Here is a 13813-nt window from a genome sequence, read left to right on the forward strand (position 1 = left end):
ACTAAAATAATCAACAGAGTCTGACACAACTATAACTTTGCTATAAAGTAGTACACATTCTTATGGCTGCAGTAAGGCTATCCATGTGCTCATGTGAAAGCTGGACTATAGTCTGCATTCCTTGCACTCTATTCTGCAACTAATATTCATCTAGTACACACACAACTCAACTTCTTTGCTCAAGAATCTGAGACAAAGCCAAAAATACTTGGGAGATAAAGCCCAAGATCAGGGACACTTTTTAAGTATTGTATTAATTCACTTAAAAGATAATCCATGATCGTTTTTGCATCAGCATGCATTTTCTGAAAAATAAGTATAAAGCACACTACAGACTGTACTCCTCAATGGTTTGCCAGAAAGTTAAAGGTTTTACGAGGGAGCAAGGCAAAACAATAAGGGGCATTTTCCAAGAATCAGGGACATTTGAGAGGTACAACCACAAGTTACATAAAACTAAATCTGCAGCTTTGACCTATCAACAACCCCACAAATGTACCACTAGAAGTTTCTCAAAAATGTCACTAGTTCCTGAAACAAAACAGAACAATAGCCCATAACTGCGTGTATTACTGTCTGAAATTGAAACCTCACGATTTTGATGTTGTCTACTATGTTTTATCTAGGTTTGTAACCCTACTGAAAACTGCATATTATACTTATCTCTAAATGTTTCTATTGTTCCTAATGTATTTGTACTCTGCTTTCTGGAGCTTTTCTCCCCGGGCCTCTGCTGAAAATGGACATATATCCAGTCGGACTTTCCCAGTAAACAAATGAAAAATAAAATAAATAAATAAATAGTACACTTCTGTTCAGGCTTATTAACCTCTACTACTACTGCCCACCTCTCAAGTGCCTACTAACAAGGGGCCAGACTTAATCCCTCAGTGAAGCACATGATGAGACAATCTCATTAGTAAGACTTTCTTTTGGAAATGTAGCTGGGAAAAGAACATCCACAAAGACATCCCCAGCTACTTAGAATCATATTCTTAAGAACCCTCAGAAACTAAACTACTTTAAAAGGATTCAAATGAAACAGCAGTTATTACTCTTATATTTAGTACAGAGACACTGGATGTTCACAGTAAATTAACACATTTTGTTTGCCTTTTTTACTGAATGTTATAACAACTTATTTTTTTAGATTTTGTTGTCATGTATAAATTATAAAAGTTCATTGTTTTATTTATAAGAGGATTCTTGTAACAACTGGAATATAGAAGGGAATGTCTTGAATCTGACTTTTGTATAAACACTGTTTGACTATATGGCCACTGTTCTGCTATTGTAACTAATGTACGTTATTTTTCCTTCTCTTACGTAATCCCAGTTCTTAGCTTTAAGGAGTCAAGCTGACCAGTCACCCTACTTGGTTAATAAACTGCAATCAATATAAACTCTGATAATGGATAAGAAATTAGAAAATTATGTTTTAAATCCAACAAACTGATTCATCAGTTCTATACCAGCTTACAGAGGTTTTGCTTTAATTTTTTTTTTAAGTTTTAATATATTAAATGTAATTTTCCATATTGTCTAGGAAGGGTAAGCTGATAGCCTGATGTTCTTCGTGTTTCACTGTTGCAGTCATTACACTTCGGTTATCCTGCTGGCAGGCTACCCTCAGTCAGCCTGAATTCCAAAGTCTAGGTCCGGCATCGGTTGCTGTCACCTCTTCCCTGACGTCAGTGCACCAGGGGTAAAAAAGATGCAGCCAATGCCATTTTCTCCAGTCTTTCTTGTTGCATGGTGCCCGAAGCAGAGGCAGTTCGCAGGTGCCGGTCGGCCGACTCCTGAGATTTTCGTGTTCAAATTTCAGATCCGAAGTCTTCATTAAAAGCTAAGTACCCATTGGGGAAACCTTTTTTCTTGCTCCAGACTAATGTCAGAAAAAGTTAATAATTGTATTTCTTGTGGGAAGCAAATACCTCATAAGGACTTTCATTCTTACTGTATTCCTTGCCTAGGCCCTGACCACGATGTTGCTAGTTGTCGGTTATGTGCTAGATTTAACCAATGCACTATTAAGCGACGGTACGATTTTGCATTTCACTATTTTGGCAGAAGATTTAATTACACGATGCCGTCAGATAGCCATCCGACTACTGGAATTCACAAGAAACGCAAAGAAAAAGAAAAGGACAGGCATCCGAGGTCCAAAACCGACGACGAGGCTTCCTCTAAGCCAGTCGCTGGTTCTCAGTGAGGCGCCTTCGCAGCCCCTGATGTCCGCTACTTTGGACCCGTAGGCTGCTACAGACTCCCACGTGGAGTCGGCTAGGCCACTGGAAGCTCAAGGTATTGGACCTTCGGAGACTATTCCCTCAGATGGGTCTGGAGCCACTGAGCAGGCATTGGCTTCTGAGGGTGTTTTCAGACCTACTCAATTATACATTAAAACGACTCCAGCTACAAAGGCAAAGACTAAAGCACCTTTAAAGACAAAGAAACAAGTACAACAGCCTCATGGACAGGCCTCCATGCCCAAAAAACAGATGCTGAAAATGGCCGAAGACTTAATTACTTTGATCAGGGGTTCCCATCCCCCTCCTGATAAAAGGCCTAGGCAAGAGACAGAATATAAATCTTCAGATCAGGTTTCCATTTCATCTGATTCTTCTTCTGATCAGGAATACTCTCTTCCTCCCTATGAGGATTCTGATGCTGACGTATCTATCCCCTCAACCTCTCCTCCTGAGGATTACTCTTTTGGGGAAACCTTGCATACCACTAGGGAGCATTTCCATTGGGAGAGCCAAGATTATTCAGAATCTAAGAAAAGGCTCAGAGACTTCCTTTTACTCCCACAACACAGGCCCCTAGCTATCCCATCTGTGTTAGACATTGTAAATGATGTATTTTCAGAGTCCAGTCTGACCCCTGACTCCTTACCTCCAGCTCCTGTTAAGCCGGACAGGTAATACAGGGTTCCTGACTCTCATAAATTCCTTTTCAAAAACCCTGCTGCTGACCCAGAAACTATCTCTCAGGGTCCCAAAGGGGTCAAGGCTTACACTGCAAAAAACCCTACCCCTTTGACAGGGATTCTAGGGCATTGGACAGATGGGGGGAAAAGATTCACACTTCTGCTACCTTGGCTGTAAGGGCTTTAAATTGTCAATTTCATATGCTCAAATATCAGCACTATATTATGTCACTGCTTGTGCAGAAAACAAAGAAATGCAGGATTTATTGCATGCAGCTGAACAGGTTGGAAAGCATGCTTTGCAATGTGGTTTTGATTCTTTGGAGGCCTCCTGCAGGGCCGCTGTTACGGGTTCTGTCATCAGGAGACATGCTTGGTTAAAGGAACAAAATCTACCTGACCATGTCAAAGCAAAATTATTAGATGCTCCATTACAGCATGATACCTTGTTTGGTGTTAAAGAAAATGGAGGACAAAGCTAAATCTATGCAAACGGTTAAGGATTTCTTACAGGTACAACCTCCAAGATTTAGCAGACACTGGCCTACAGAGAATCGGTCCTTTCCAGTGTCAGACAGACCACAAAGGGGCAGATACAGATGCCCAAGAGGTAGATCCCAGCCCCAAGGTTCATACAGATCTAACCAATGGGGTGGTTCTACCTCCAAAAGACAGCCATACAGGAAACAGTCCCAATGACTTCCCCCTGCCTGCACCAAGCACTTATCTTCTGGCAGCACCTTTAGTGGGAAAACTAGCACTTTTTTCTCAAAATTGGCACATAATAACCCAGGACAAATGGGTCCTAGACATAGTGTCACAAGGTTACAAGTTTCACTTCCATACCCTGCCAAGGACAAACGGCTGGCCAGACCTGCCAAAACATCAATGGGCAGAGGCAAGTTTCATCCCTCATGGACATGATGGCCATTCAACAAGTACCAGAACAAGAGCAGGGACAAGGATTTTATTCAAGACTGTTCTTGGTACCAAGAAAGGACAAGACCTGGAGACCAATACTGGACCTATCTATTCTAAACACATATTTGGATATACCAAAATTCAAAATGTTGACTCTACAGCAACTTCTGCCCATGCTGGGCAAGAAGGCTTGGCTCGTGACTTTAGACCTAAAAGAGGCATACCTGCATGTCTCAATCAGACAAACATGCAGAAGATACCTCAGATTCAAAGCTGGCTCAATGCACTACCAATTCTCTGCACTGCCGTTTGGCTTATCTACTGCACCCAGGGTCTTCACAAAGTGCCTGGCATCAGTAATTGCATTCTGCAGACAAAGAGGAATACAAATATATCCTTACTTGGACAACTGCCTCATTCAAGCAGAGAAAAGGACATTCTACTACAGCATCGGGCATTTGTAAAGAGATTTCTAACAGGCCTAGGGTACACAGTCAACGAAAAGAAATCAGAACTAGTACCCTCTCAAGAGATAATATTCCTGGGTGCAACCTTAAATACAACTGCCCAAATGGCTTATCTCATGCCAGACAAACAAAGGCAACTGACTACATATTTCAAACTGTTGGTAACAAAGGCCCAGTTATCTGCAAGAAAAATTCTGCAGGCTTTGAGCTTCATGGCATCCGGCATTCTACTAATTCCATATGCGAGACTGCATATGAGGAAACTTCAGTGGTTCCTAAAAAGTGTTTGGGCGCAACATTGCCACAGCCTGGAAACAATAATTACCCTCATTCCCTGCCTGCAGCAGGAGTTTCGATGGTGGGCAAAGGCTTGTCACCAGAACAAGGGACAGTCATTCACTTTACCCCAGCCAGGCAGACATTAACAACGGATGTATCAGATTATGGCTGGGGGGCCCACATGGCAGGAAGATGTATTGAAGGCACATGGTCCGCAAACCAAATGCATCTACATATCAATCAAAAAGAGATGCTAGCTGTTCAGAATGCCCTGACAGTCTTCAAGGACCTACTTCATCTGGGACAGCTACTGATAAAGACAGACAACACCACGGTCATGTGGTGTATAAACAAGCAGGGAGGCACTCATTCTTACCCCCTTTGCAGACTAGCCATGACTTTGTAGGACACAGCGTTGACTTACCAAGTACATCTGCAGGCACAATTCCTGCCAGGAAAGATAAATACTCCGGCAGATGAACTAAGCAGAAACCTCATGGATCCCCACGAGTGGAAATTGGATCCACAAGTATTCAGCATGATAACAAGGAAATGGTGATGCCCGGATATAGATCTATTTGCCTCTCCTCACAACTACCAACTAAAACGATTCTGCACAAGGACCTATCACAGACAAGCATGGAAAGTGGATGCCCTATCTTTCAGCTGGAAAAGCTTAGCAGTATATGCATTTCCTCCACTGCCTCTCCTCCCCAAGGTACTCCTAAAGGTCAGATAAGAGAAGCCAAAAATGATACTGATTGCCCCAGAATGGCCACACCAGCACTGGTACCCAATCCTAAGGAGCTTGTCTCAATGCCTGGCCTGGACCTTGCCTCAATTACCTCATCTACTGTCCCAACAAAACAATCAGAGCTTGCACAGCCAACTCAAGACCTTAAATCTGGCAGCATGGCGGATAATGTAGTCATACAAAACACATCTCTCACTAAAGCTGTGATGGATGTCATTTTGGAGGCCAGAAGGCCTAGTACCAGAAAATGTTACGCTGGAAAATGGAAGAGATTCTGTGCCTGGAACCAGGCACAAGGAATTGACATAGCTGTACCAAATATTCCTCAGATTTTGCAATACTTAACGGAGATGCTGGACAAAGGCCTATCCTTTTCATCAATTAAAATTCATGCCTCTGCCATTTCGGCTCATTAAAATACAGAGCCACCAATCTTTTCTCATCCTTTGTTAAGGCAGTACCTCAGAGGAGCCAAAAACTTAAGGCCTCCAAGAAGATCACCAATACCTGCACTGGACCTCAATTATGTTTTGGAAAAACTCACCCTGCCTCCTTTTGAGCCAGCCACTACATCTGATATAAAATTTTTATCTTGGGAAACAGCTCTACTCCTAGCAATAACCTCTGCAAAACGAGACTCAGAGCTACAGGCACTCATGGCTGTGGAACCTTTTATCATTTTTTATCCAGACAGGGTTTCTCTGACATTTATGCCTAAGGTAGTGTCCAGTGTGGCCCTTAACCAAACTATTCACCTGCCTACTTTTTATCCAAACCCCCAGAATAAGGGGGAGAGAATTCTGCATTCTTTGGACATACACTGACAGCTACGCTTCTATTTGAACAGAACCAAAGCTTTCAGAAAGACAGAGCAACTACTAGTGGCATATGCTGCAGGATCACAAGGAAAGGCTATCTCTAAGCAGACTATTTCAAAGTGGATAAGCCATTGCATTCGTTTCTGCTATTCACAACATGGCAAGCCAGTGCCTAAGGGCATTAGGCCACATTCAACCAGAGCAGCAGCCTTCTTCAGGGGAGTACCAACCAAAAGCATTTTAGAGGCTGCTACCTGGAGCTGAGTGCACACCTTTACAAAGCACTATCATTTACCACTGTACTCTAAATCCAGGGCAGGCTTTGCCACTGCAGTTTTGCAGGGCCTCACACGAAGAACATAGTACAGTTGTGTACACTTAACCATAAATGCAGATGTTCGAGTGTATTCACTGTTGCAGTCCAGGTTACCCACCATCCCCCATAACTCTGCTGGAACTTATCTGCATTTCTCTAATCTATACAACCTATGTGGTGTATTTGCTTGAAGATGAAGGTATAATATATATATTTTGGTGCATGCATGTTTTATTGGCATATTTTTAGCCTACCCTTTTGGGGGCACCTGACATCTGGGGCAAGAAAAACTGAAGAAAATGGCATTGGCTGCATCTTTTATACCCCTGGCGCACTGACGTCAGGGAAGAGGCGACAGCAACCGACGCCGGACCTAGACTTTGGAATTCAGGCCGACTGAGGGTAGCCTGTCAGCAGAATAACCCAAGTGTAATGACTGCAACAGTGAATACACTCGAACATCTACATTTATGGTAAGTGTACACAACTGTACTTTGTGCCCCATGTACTTTTATTTAGTTATCTACCTGTCTAGATATTTTTGTTAACCAAGTAAGTGATTTGGTCTGAAAACTTTTTTCAGCCATGACCCAGGCCGTTGTAGGCAAGACAAACATTTGTGACAGAATTTATATGAGTATGTTTTTACAATACAGGCATTTCAGGTAACAACATTTACATGAGTATATTGATAGTAAAACCATGAAATTCCATTATTGTAGACACACACACCAACCTCCCTCTTACACACAAACTTACTTCCCTCTGTCTCTCCTTCTTACACACATACCTGCCTTCCACTTACACACACACACACACACACACACACACACACACACACACCATATCTCTCAACCTCTTAGCACAAAATATCTGGGCAAAGACAAAGATAATGGTGGGACAAAGCCCCAAAAATAGGGACAAACTTTAAATATTGTTCTCACCAACTTATGAAGTTGCTAAAATGAAAGGTATTGTGTTATTGTGAATTTTCTGAAGGATATGAATTCTGAAACTCAAATGCTTGTCATTATTTAGTAAATTCTGTCGTCACATATTTGCAACAATAAACCCAAAAAAACACAAATTTTATGAGGAGCAGACTAAAAATATGAGGCAAAAGCTGGACAGTTGAGAGACACCTGCCTCCTTCTTTTTACACACACACACACACACACACACACACACACACACACACACACACACACACACATCCTTAACTACCTACTTCTTACATGCACATACACACGCCTGCCTCTCACTTTTCATGGTCTACATGTCAAATGTCTTCTGGCATTCAAATTCTTTGTGCGCGGAAGACAAAGACGTGAACAGCACATCATACAGATACGGAAGACGAAAACAGGTCGTACATACCTGTCACATCTGTGCGACTGGACACAAAGGGCATTCTTCTTAAAGAAGAACATCCAAACAAAAAAAATTTTTTTAATTAAAAAATAAATCTCCTGGCTAGCCAGACCTCTCCTTGCCAGTGGGGGCCCTCTGCTAGCCAGTGGTCCCTAGGTGACAGCCTTGCTCGCCTAGTGCTGGATCCAGCACTGTTTAGGCGTATAAGCAGCAAAAACTCTTTCACAGCCGGCAGGAAATTTCTGCCGGACTGGACTCAGTCTGCAGACCGGCAGTCAAAAACACTGTGATAAAGGAGTGGAATTCAAAATTGAAAACATACGGGCTGAAACTGACTACAGATGAGGCAGTTGTCATGCCAGAAAATGTGGGAAATCTGGAGAAGCCTAAAATTAAGATAGGAGGGGGAAAAGTGGATCAGATTAACTGCTTCAAGTATTGAAGGGGTAGTTAAAATAGTGAAACAGGTGAACAGCTTCATTTATCTGGAAGGGTTGGTTAAGGAGAAGGAAAACTGGGATGAGGAGGTCAAAGCTAGAATCCTAAGAGCTTCAGCCAGTTGGCACAGAGTGTCGGGGATAATGAGTGACAGAAGAATGACAAAGAAGCTGAAAAATGAGTGGTACAAAACTGTGGTGCAAGCATTACTTCTGTAAAGTACAGAAACCTGGTCAGTGAAAGAAGAGCAGTTGAAGGTGCTAGAGGTGAATGAGAAGTGTCTGAGACAGGTGATAGGATGCACTCTGTGGATGAGACAAAGGAATGATTACATTATAGCAGAAGCCAAAGCAACTCCAGTTGCACAGAAGGTCAAACAAAACAGATTATGGTTGTTCTGGCATATGTGCAGGAAATCAGTATGTGATTTGGTGAAAAAGATTTGGAATAGACAGGAAGAAGGCAAGAGGAAATGAGGACTTCCAGTAAAGAGATGTATAGAGTGTGTGAGGGATGATATGAGATAGTAAGATGTGGCTGCTGAAGAATGTAGGAGAGCAGCACTGAAATAAGAGAGGTGGTAACTGTGATTGGAGCACCCAACCCCTTGTAAAAATTTGAAATAAGGGGGATGAAGAATACGATGATGATGATGATGTTTAATACTTATCCCAGTTTTATTTCCTACAGGTATATAGGGGTTTTAATGCAGTGATGGGGAAATATTTTTTTGGGGAGGGGGTGGGCTCAGGTTCATGTTATCAACCCCGTTTCAGTTTCTGATCTTTATATGTCAGTCAGGAAGAAGTATTATCCTCACAGATCTACTTTGATTATGCAGATATAAGAGGCGTATTGCTGAATGATGTAACGGACTACCCCATAACATATTTCTGCCAGAGATGTCAGACTGTAGGAATCTATTTACATAGTCTGGAACAATTGTTTAGTGGCCTAAAAATAAGCAAAGTAAGAAAAATTGATGAGAGTGAATAATTTAGTTTGATGGAAATTTTACCTCTAACTACTGATACATTGATGTTATCACATGCATGAAAATATTTTAAAGTCACTACATGTCCACATATTCTTATTTATCAATACATTTTATTTTACTCTTTATTTTTTGTCATTGCAGACATTACTTCCTGAGCTGGACAATCCTTATGCAAAGAAACTTAAGTCGATATTGGATGGTATAAGATGTCAGAGGCCTCGCTCATTGAAGGTACAGGAGTAAACAAGAAATATTACAACTTTTTAAATTAATGAATTGTGGTTGCCTGTTCGTTTGTGTAAAGTAAGAAAGTATACAGCACCTGAATCCTGGAAAAACAAGAGCTATGCTCTTTGCTAACAGATATTATGCTGTAGATGATCCATTACCTCTTTCCATTTCCAGTTTTGTTAAAAAAAAATTCAATTCTGAAAGTAGGAGCACATTTAAAAGCCTGCAGTGAACTGAATTATTGATGGTCTTTTTTGTTAAGCAGAACAAATCTGACTGAAAAACTGCCAGACTTTGAAATTCTGAATCAAGCTAAAAATTCCATCACTGACATAGTTTTGAGGCTGTTGCTGTTGTTAACATTTTTGAATACAATAGAAAACGCTAGCTAATATTATTGATAACAGACATTAACTTTATTGTCTAGAATTAGATTCTAAAACTATGAATAAAAAATAATCAGCTATACATCCCTTGTTCTTCACCAGCTTCAGAAAGATTCAGTGTTTGCACTTAACTACAATGCAAGGGAGAAGAAGGGGTTGGGGTGGTTCCTGCTGGATGTGTGGAGGGGGTAATGCAGATTACTTGCATCTGTTCTGGCAATGTGTCCCTACAGTCGAGCTATATGGGAGAAAACCACTGAGGCCATTTCTTGGACATTGAAAAAACAGTCCCACAATTTAAAGACATGTCCTTCTGGTTACTGGGAATTCCATCTCAGGACTCTACACTGATATCCTGTGAAATTAGATGGATTCAGCAAACACAAATTGCATTATCTGCCATTGTGTTTTGTTTGTGTCTTTTAGCTTTTCCCGGTTAGGGGTCGCAACAGCGGAACTCCGGTCCGCTAATGATTGGCAGTTGATTTTTAACTACCGGCTTGCCAGGCCTGACGCACAACCTTGTGTTTATATATTGGAAATGGTTAAAATATATATGATACCTCTAACTTAGTCATCTGTAGTCATAAACCGTGTCTTTCATTATGTTCCCACCCAGACATTGTGTCTTAAATAATGTTGGTGCACTTTTCTTTTTGCTTGGGACTGTTTATAAGCACATTTGTAACATCTTAATTTATACGTATATATATATATATATATATATATATATATATATATATATATATATATAATTTTTTTTTTTTTTTTTGTCTTAGAATAGTATCAGAGTTGCAATGTTTATGAATGTTCTGATGGATGTTAAGATGTATTGTACTAATTTCTTTTTGCCTGTTACAATGTATTTCAGGCAACTGCTGTTGATCAATAAAGTTTTGTTTGTCAAAAAAAAAATCCAAACCTGGGAATAGGAATACATTTAAATATTGGTCTACAGTAAACTCAGTTCTTGGAAGTCTTTTAGTTAAGTAGAAAGAGTCTGAAAAACAAACAGGCTTTGAAATACAGACTTGAGATAAAAATTTTATCACTGGCATAGTTTTGAATCTGTTGCCGCCTTTCTGAAATTTAGGACCAGTCAACAAATGGAAGGTTGACCGCACAAGTAATGCTGTTTGGACTGTACTGTAAATTTAATTTTTCTTAAGGACAGCTATCACTGATTGCCCTCATTAAGCTACAAAAAGCTTTTCTAGTGTCTTAGCAACACCAGTTTAGACAGATGACATCCAAAATCATAATTAACATTTTGTAATTTTATTTAATTTTGATATGTTTTATTTTGTAGCTGATGATCGTGAAACAGAAGGAAAAGTCTGAGATGATATTCAGGCAGTCCCTGATGGAAGACAAAGGCTTGTATGGTGGAGCTTCCTACATGGATTTCCTTTGTTGCGTTCATAAAGAGATTCGACAGCTTCTTAGTTAATTTTTAAGCAATTCTTCACTATGTGCCTTACAGCAAAAAGAAGTTTCTAACTTCTTTGCCTGCTCACAACTTAATGTTTACCAAAAACTTTCAGAGTTTCTATTTTACCTCAGTAATTCCTGCCTCCAAATAGAAGGAAACTTTACAACTGTTTGGAGGACAGTACCATACTAAGTAAAAGGGAACTTTTTTTCATTGCACAAGTGTAAATGTCTTTTCTTAACCAGATTGACAGATACATTCCATCTTTCTACTTTTATCATTGTAATTACTTAAATTGTAATTTGTAAACAAAGCAATACTGTCTGATACTTGAGTAATGTATCACCGAATCCAGTAGAGTTGTCATTTGATGTCTGTCTTTCAGGATGATCCTAGCTCTTGTAGTGGTAATCTTTGTAAAATATGTCTCTGTCTGATGACATCTGTTAAATGTTAGTGCAGCATTATCACACTGATGCTCATAAAGGTCACACACACAGATTTTGCATTATTACCTGACAAGTATGGCGCACTGTTTAAAGAGGACTGAGTAATACAAACATTCTTCTTCCTGGAGTTGCATTAACACCATTCCCACATTTATATGACTTTTTTGCTCTTTGTTAAACTTGACTGAGTACATCTGACTTCAGGAACTGCTATTGTGTATTTCCAATTATCTGAGCATTTTGTGGCACTAACAGGATAATTCTGGACTGTTTATGTTCGGTGAAGTGGTATTAGTGGTGTGAAAGAATTGATGTGAAAAAGATTTCAAATATAATAATATGGAGAGAGAAGTTGCATTTGAAAATATCAGAGGGCACCTCCAAGCTTGATGATTTTATTTCTTAGTACACACAGAGGATCTGAATGGAATACCACTGCAGAAAAGACTGTCAGCATTCTGTTAAACCTGCAAAATGAATCCCTTCCTGCTTACGTATGAGTGGATTAACTACATCCAGATTAGGTGTCATTGCTTCCACTAGGAAGTTTCTGAAATGGCATGGTATTAATATTTTATATTTGTAAATTACTTCCGTGTAACAAGACAGGATTTGTCAACTTGTGAGCTCCCCCAAGAAAGTTTCTTCTTTATAATTTTTCAGTTTTGTATGAAACTTTATTATGTGCATACTTGGGGTATGAGTAAGACAGCTTCTTCAAAATTAAGCTATGGATTAGTTTCATGTTGCTTTCTTCATGAGTAGTTCATGTTTTTGAGGCCTTGATGAATCACGTCATTAAGAATTATCATTTAAGACTGCTACCATTCACTTTTTGTTTTTAATTATTTATTTACTGAAGAGATAATCCTTTTATTTTAGACTGTTGCCTCTGATAAGGAGTTGTACTTAGCAAATCGGTATAAATAATTTCAACTTGCTGGTATGTGCTTATTTAACATGTAGTAGAGTTGCCAGAATATAGCAGTGAGATGTGAATGATTTTTCCTCATACAACCTTCTATGGGCGATTTTATGTTGCACATTGTGCAGATCTGATGAAGTTCATTTATCATGGATTACCCCTAACATTATTTGAGGATTTGCAGTCACTGAGCCTCATGTACCAAAGAATAAGTAATAAACATAATTTTAAAAGTGATTACTAAGGTGATGTTCTTTATTCAGTTAACCCACATTGCACTACGTAACTTTGTATGCATGTGTCTATACACATATTTGTGGTCTAGTTTGCCAAAGTGTATTTATATATTGCAAACACTGTTTAGATATCACTTTTGATTATTTTTTTAACCAAGGTTCCATAGGAAGTTGCGAACTGAGGCTTTTTAGGCATTGATGATTAGTGTGATGTCATAAGTAACTCCACTTTTAGAGCTGCCAGTCTATGCAGCATTTAGTCAATATTAGAGCTGTTAGTATATGCAGCATCTAGTCAACAGTTATGAATAGCAGACTCACATCCAATAAGCATTGTAAGGATCATTGTACGAAATCATACATATAATTTGCAATTTGTTGTAGAGTTGACATCAGTCTTTCAGCCAGATCTTACAGTAGTCAGGTATTCACTGGAGTATGTGATTGCCATGTTATGAATACTGGAGGGCAGCCCAGCTGTAGGAGAGAGAACACATCCCACATCTGCGTCAGTTCTTTTTTGCTGCCTGAAGAAAACAGTCACTGTTGTTTTGTTTTGACTAGTAGCTGGACTCAAATCTTGAAAAAAAAAGTTTTTGGAATACCTTGTGTGAATTTGCCATTCCATAGTAAGTTTTCTAATGCTTAATTGAATTTGTACTGATGACATTCCATAAATAGTGTTTGGGAAGCATGTTGAGCTATTAGATCCTCCGTAATGATTTACAGTATAGGTGAAGAGTGCAATGCTGGATATTGTGTCTGAAGAATTAAAATTAACCTTTTATAAACAGAGTTCTTAAGATATATTCTTGCCATTGTGACAGCTTCTGTTTTATGAGATAGAAAAATCTAAACTTT

At 39.5% G+C, this 13813-nt stretch overlaps 1 protein-coding gene across 1 annotated transcript in view; it reads left to right on the forward strand.

Moving 5' to 3' along the window:
- The window catches only part of SEC24D (SEC24 homolog D, COPII coat complex component), an 866900-nt gene extending 853947 nt beyond the window's left edge, over window positions 1-12953 (forward strand). Inside the window, exons 22-23 of the mRNA XM_044061657.1 lie at window positions 9435-9524; window positions 11220-12953. Of these exons, the coding sequence (XP_043917592.1) occupies window positions 9435-9524; window positions 11220-11360 (231 nt within the window). The 3' untranslated portion in view covers window positions 11361-12953. The remainder of the gene's footprint in view (window positions 1-9434; window positions 9525-11219) is intronic.
- The last annotated feature ends 860 nt before the right edge of the window (window positions 12954-13813 follow it).

The sequence above is a fragment of the Protopterus annectens genome, chromosome 2.part0, assembly GCF_019279795.1.
Source record: "Protopterus annectens isolate FY-2018-M chromosome 2.part0, PAN1.0, whole genome shotgun sequence".
In the NCBI taxonomy this organism is placed as follows: Eukaryota; Metazoa; Chordata; order Ceratodontiformes; family Protopteridae; genus Protopterus; species Protopterus annectens.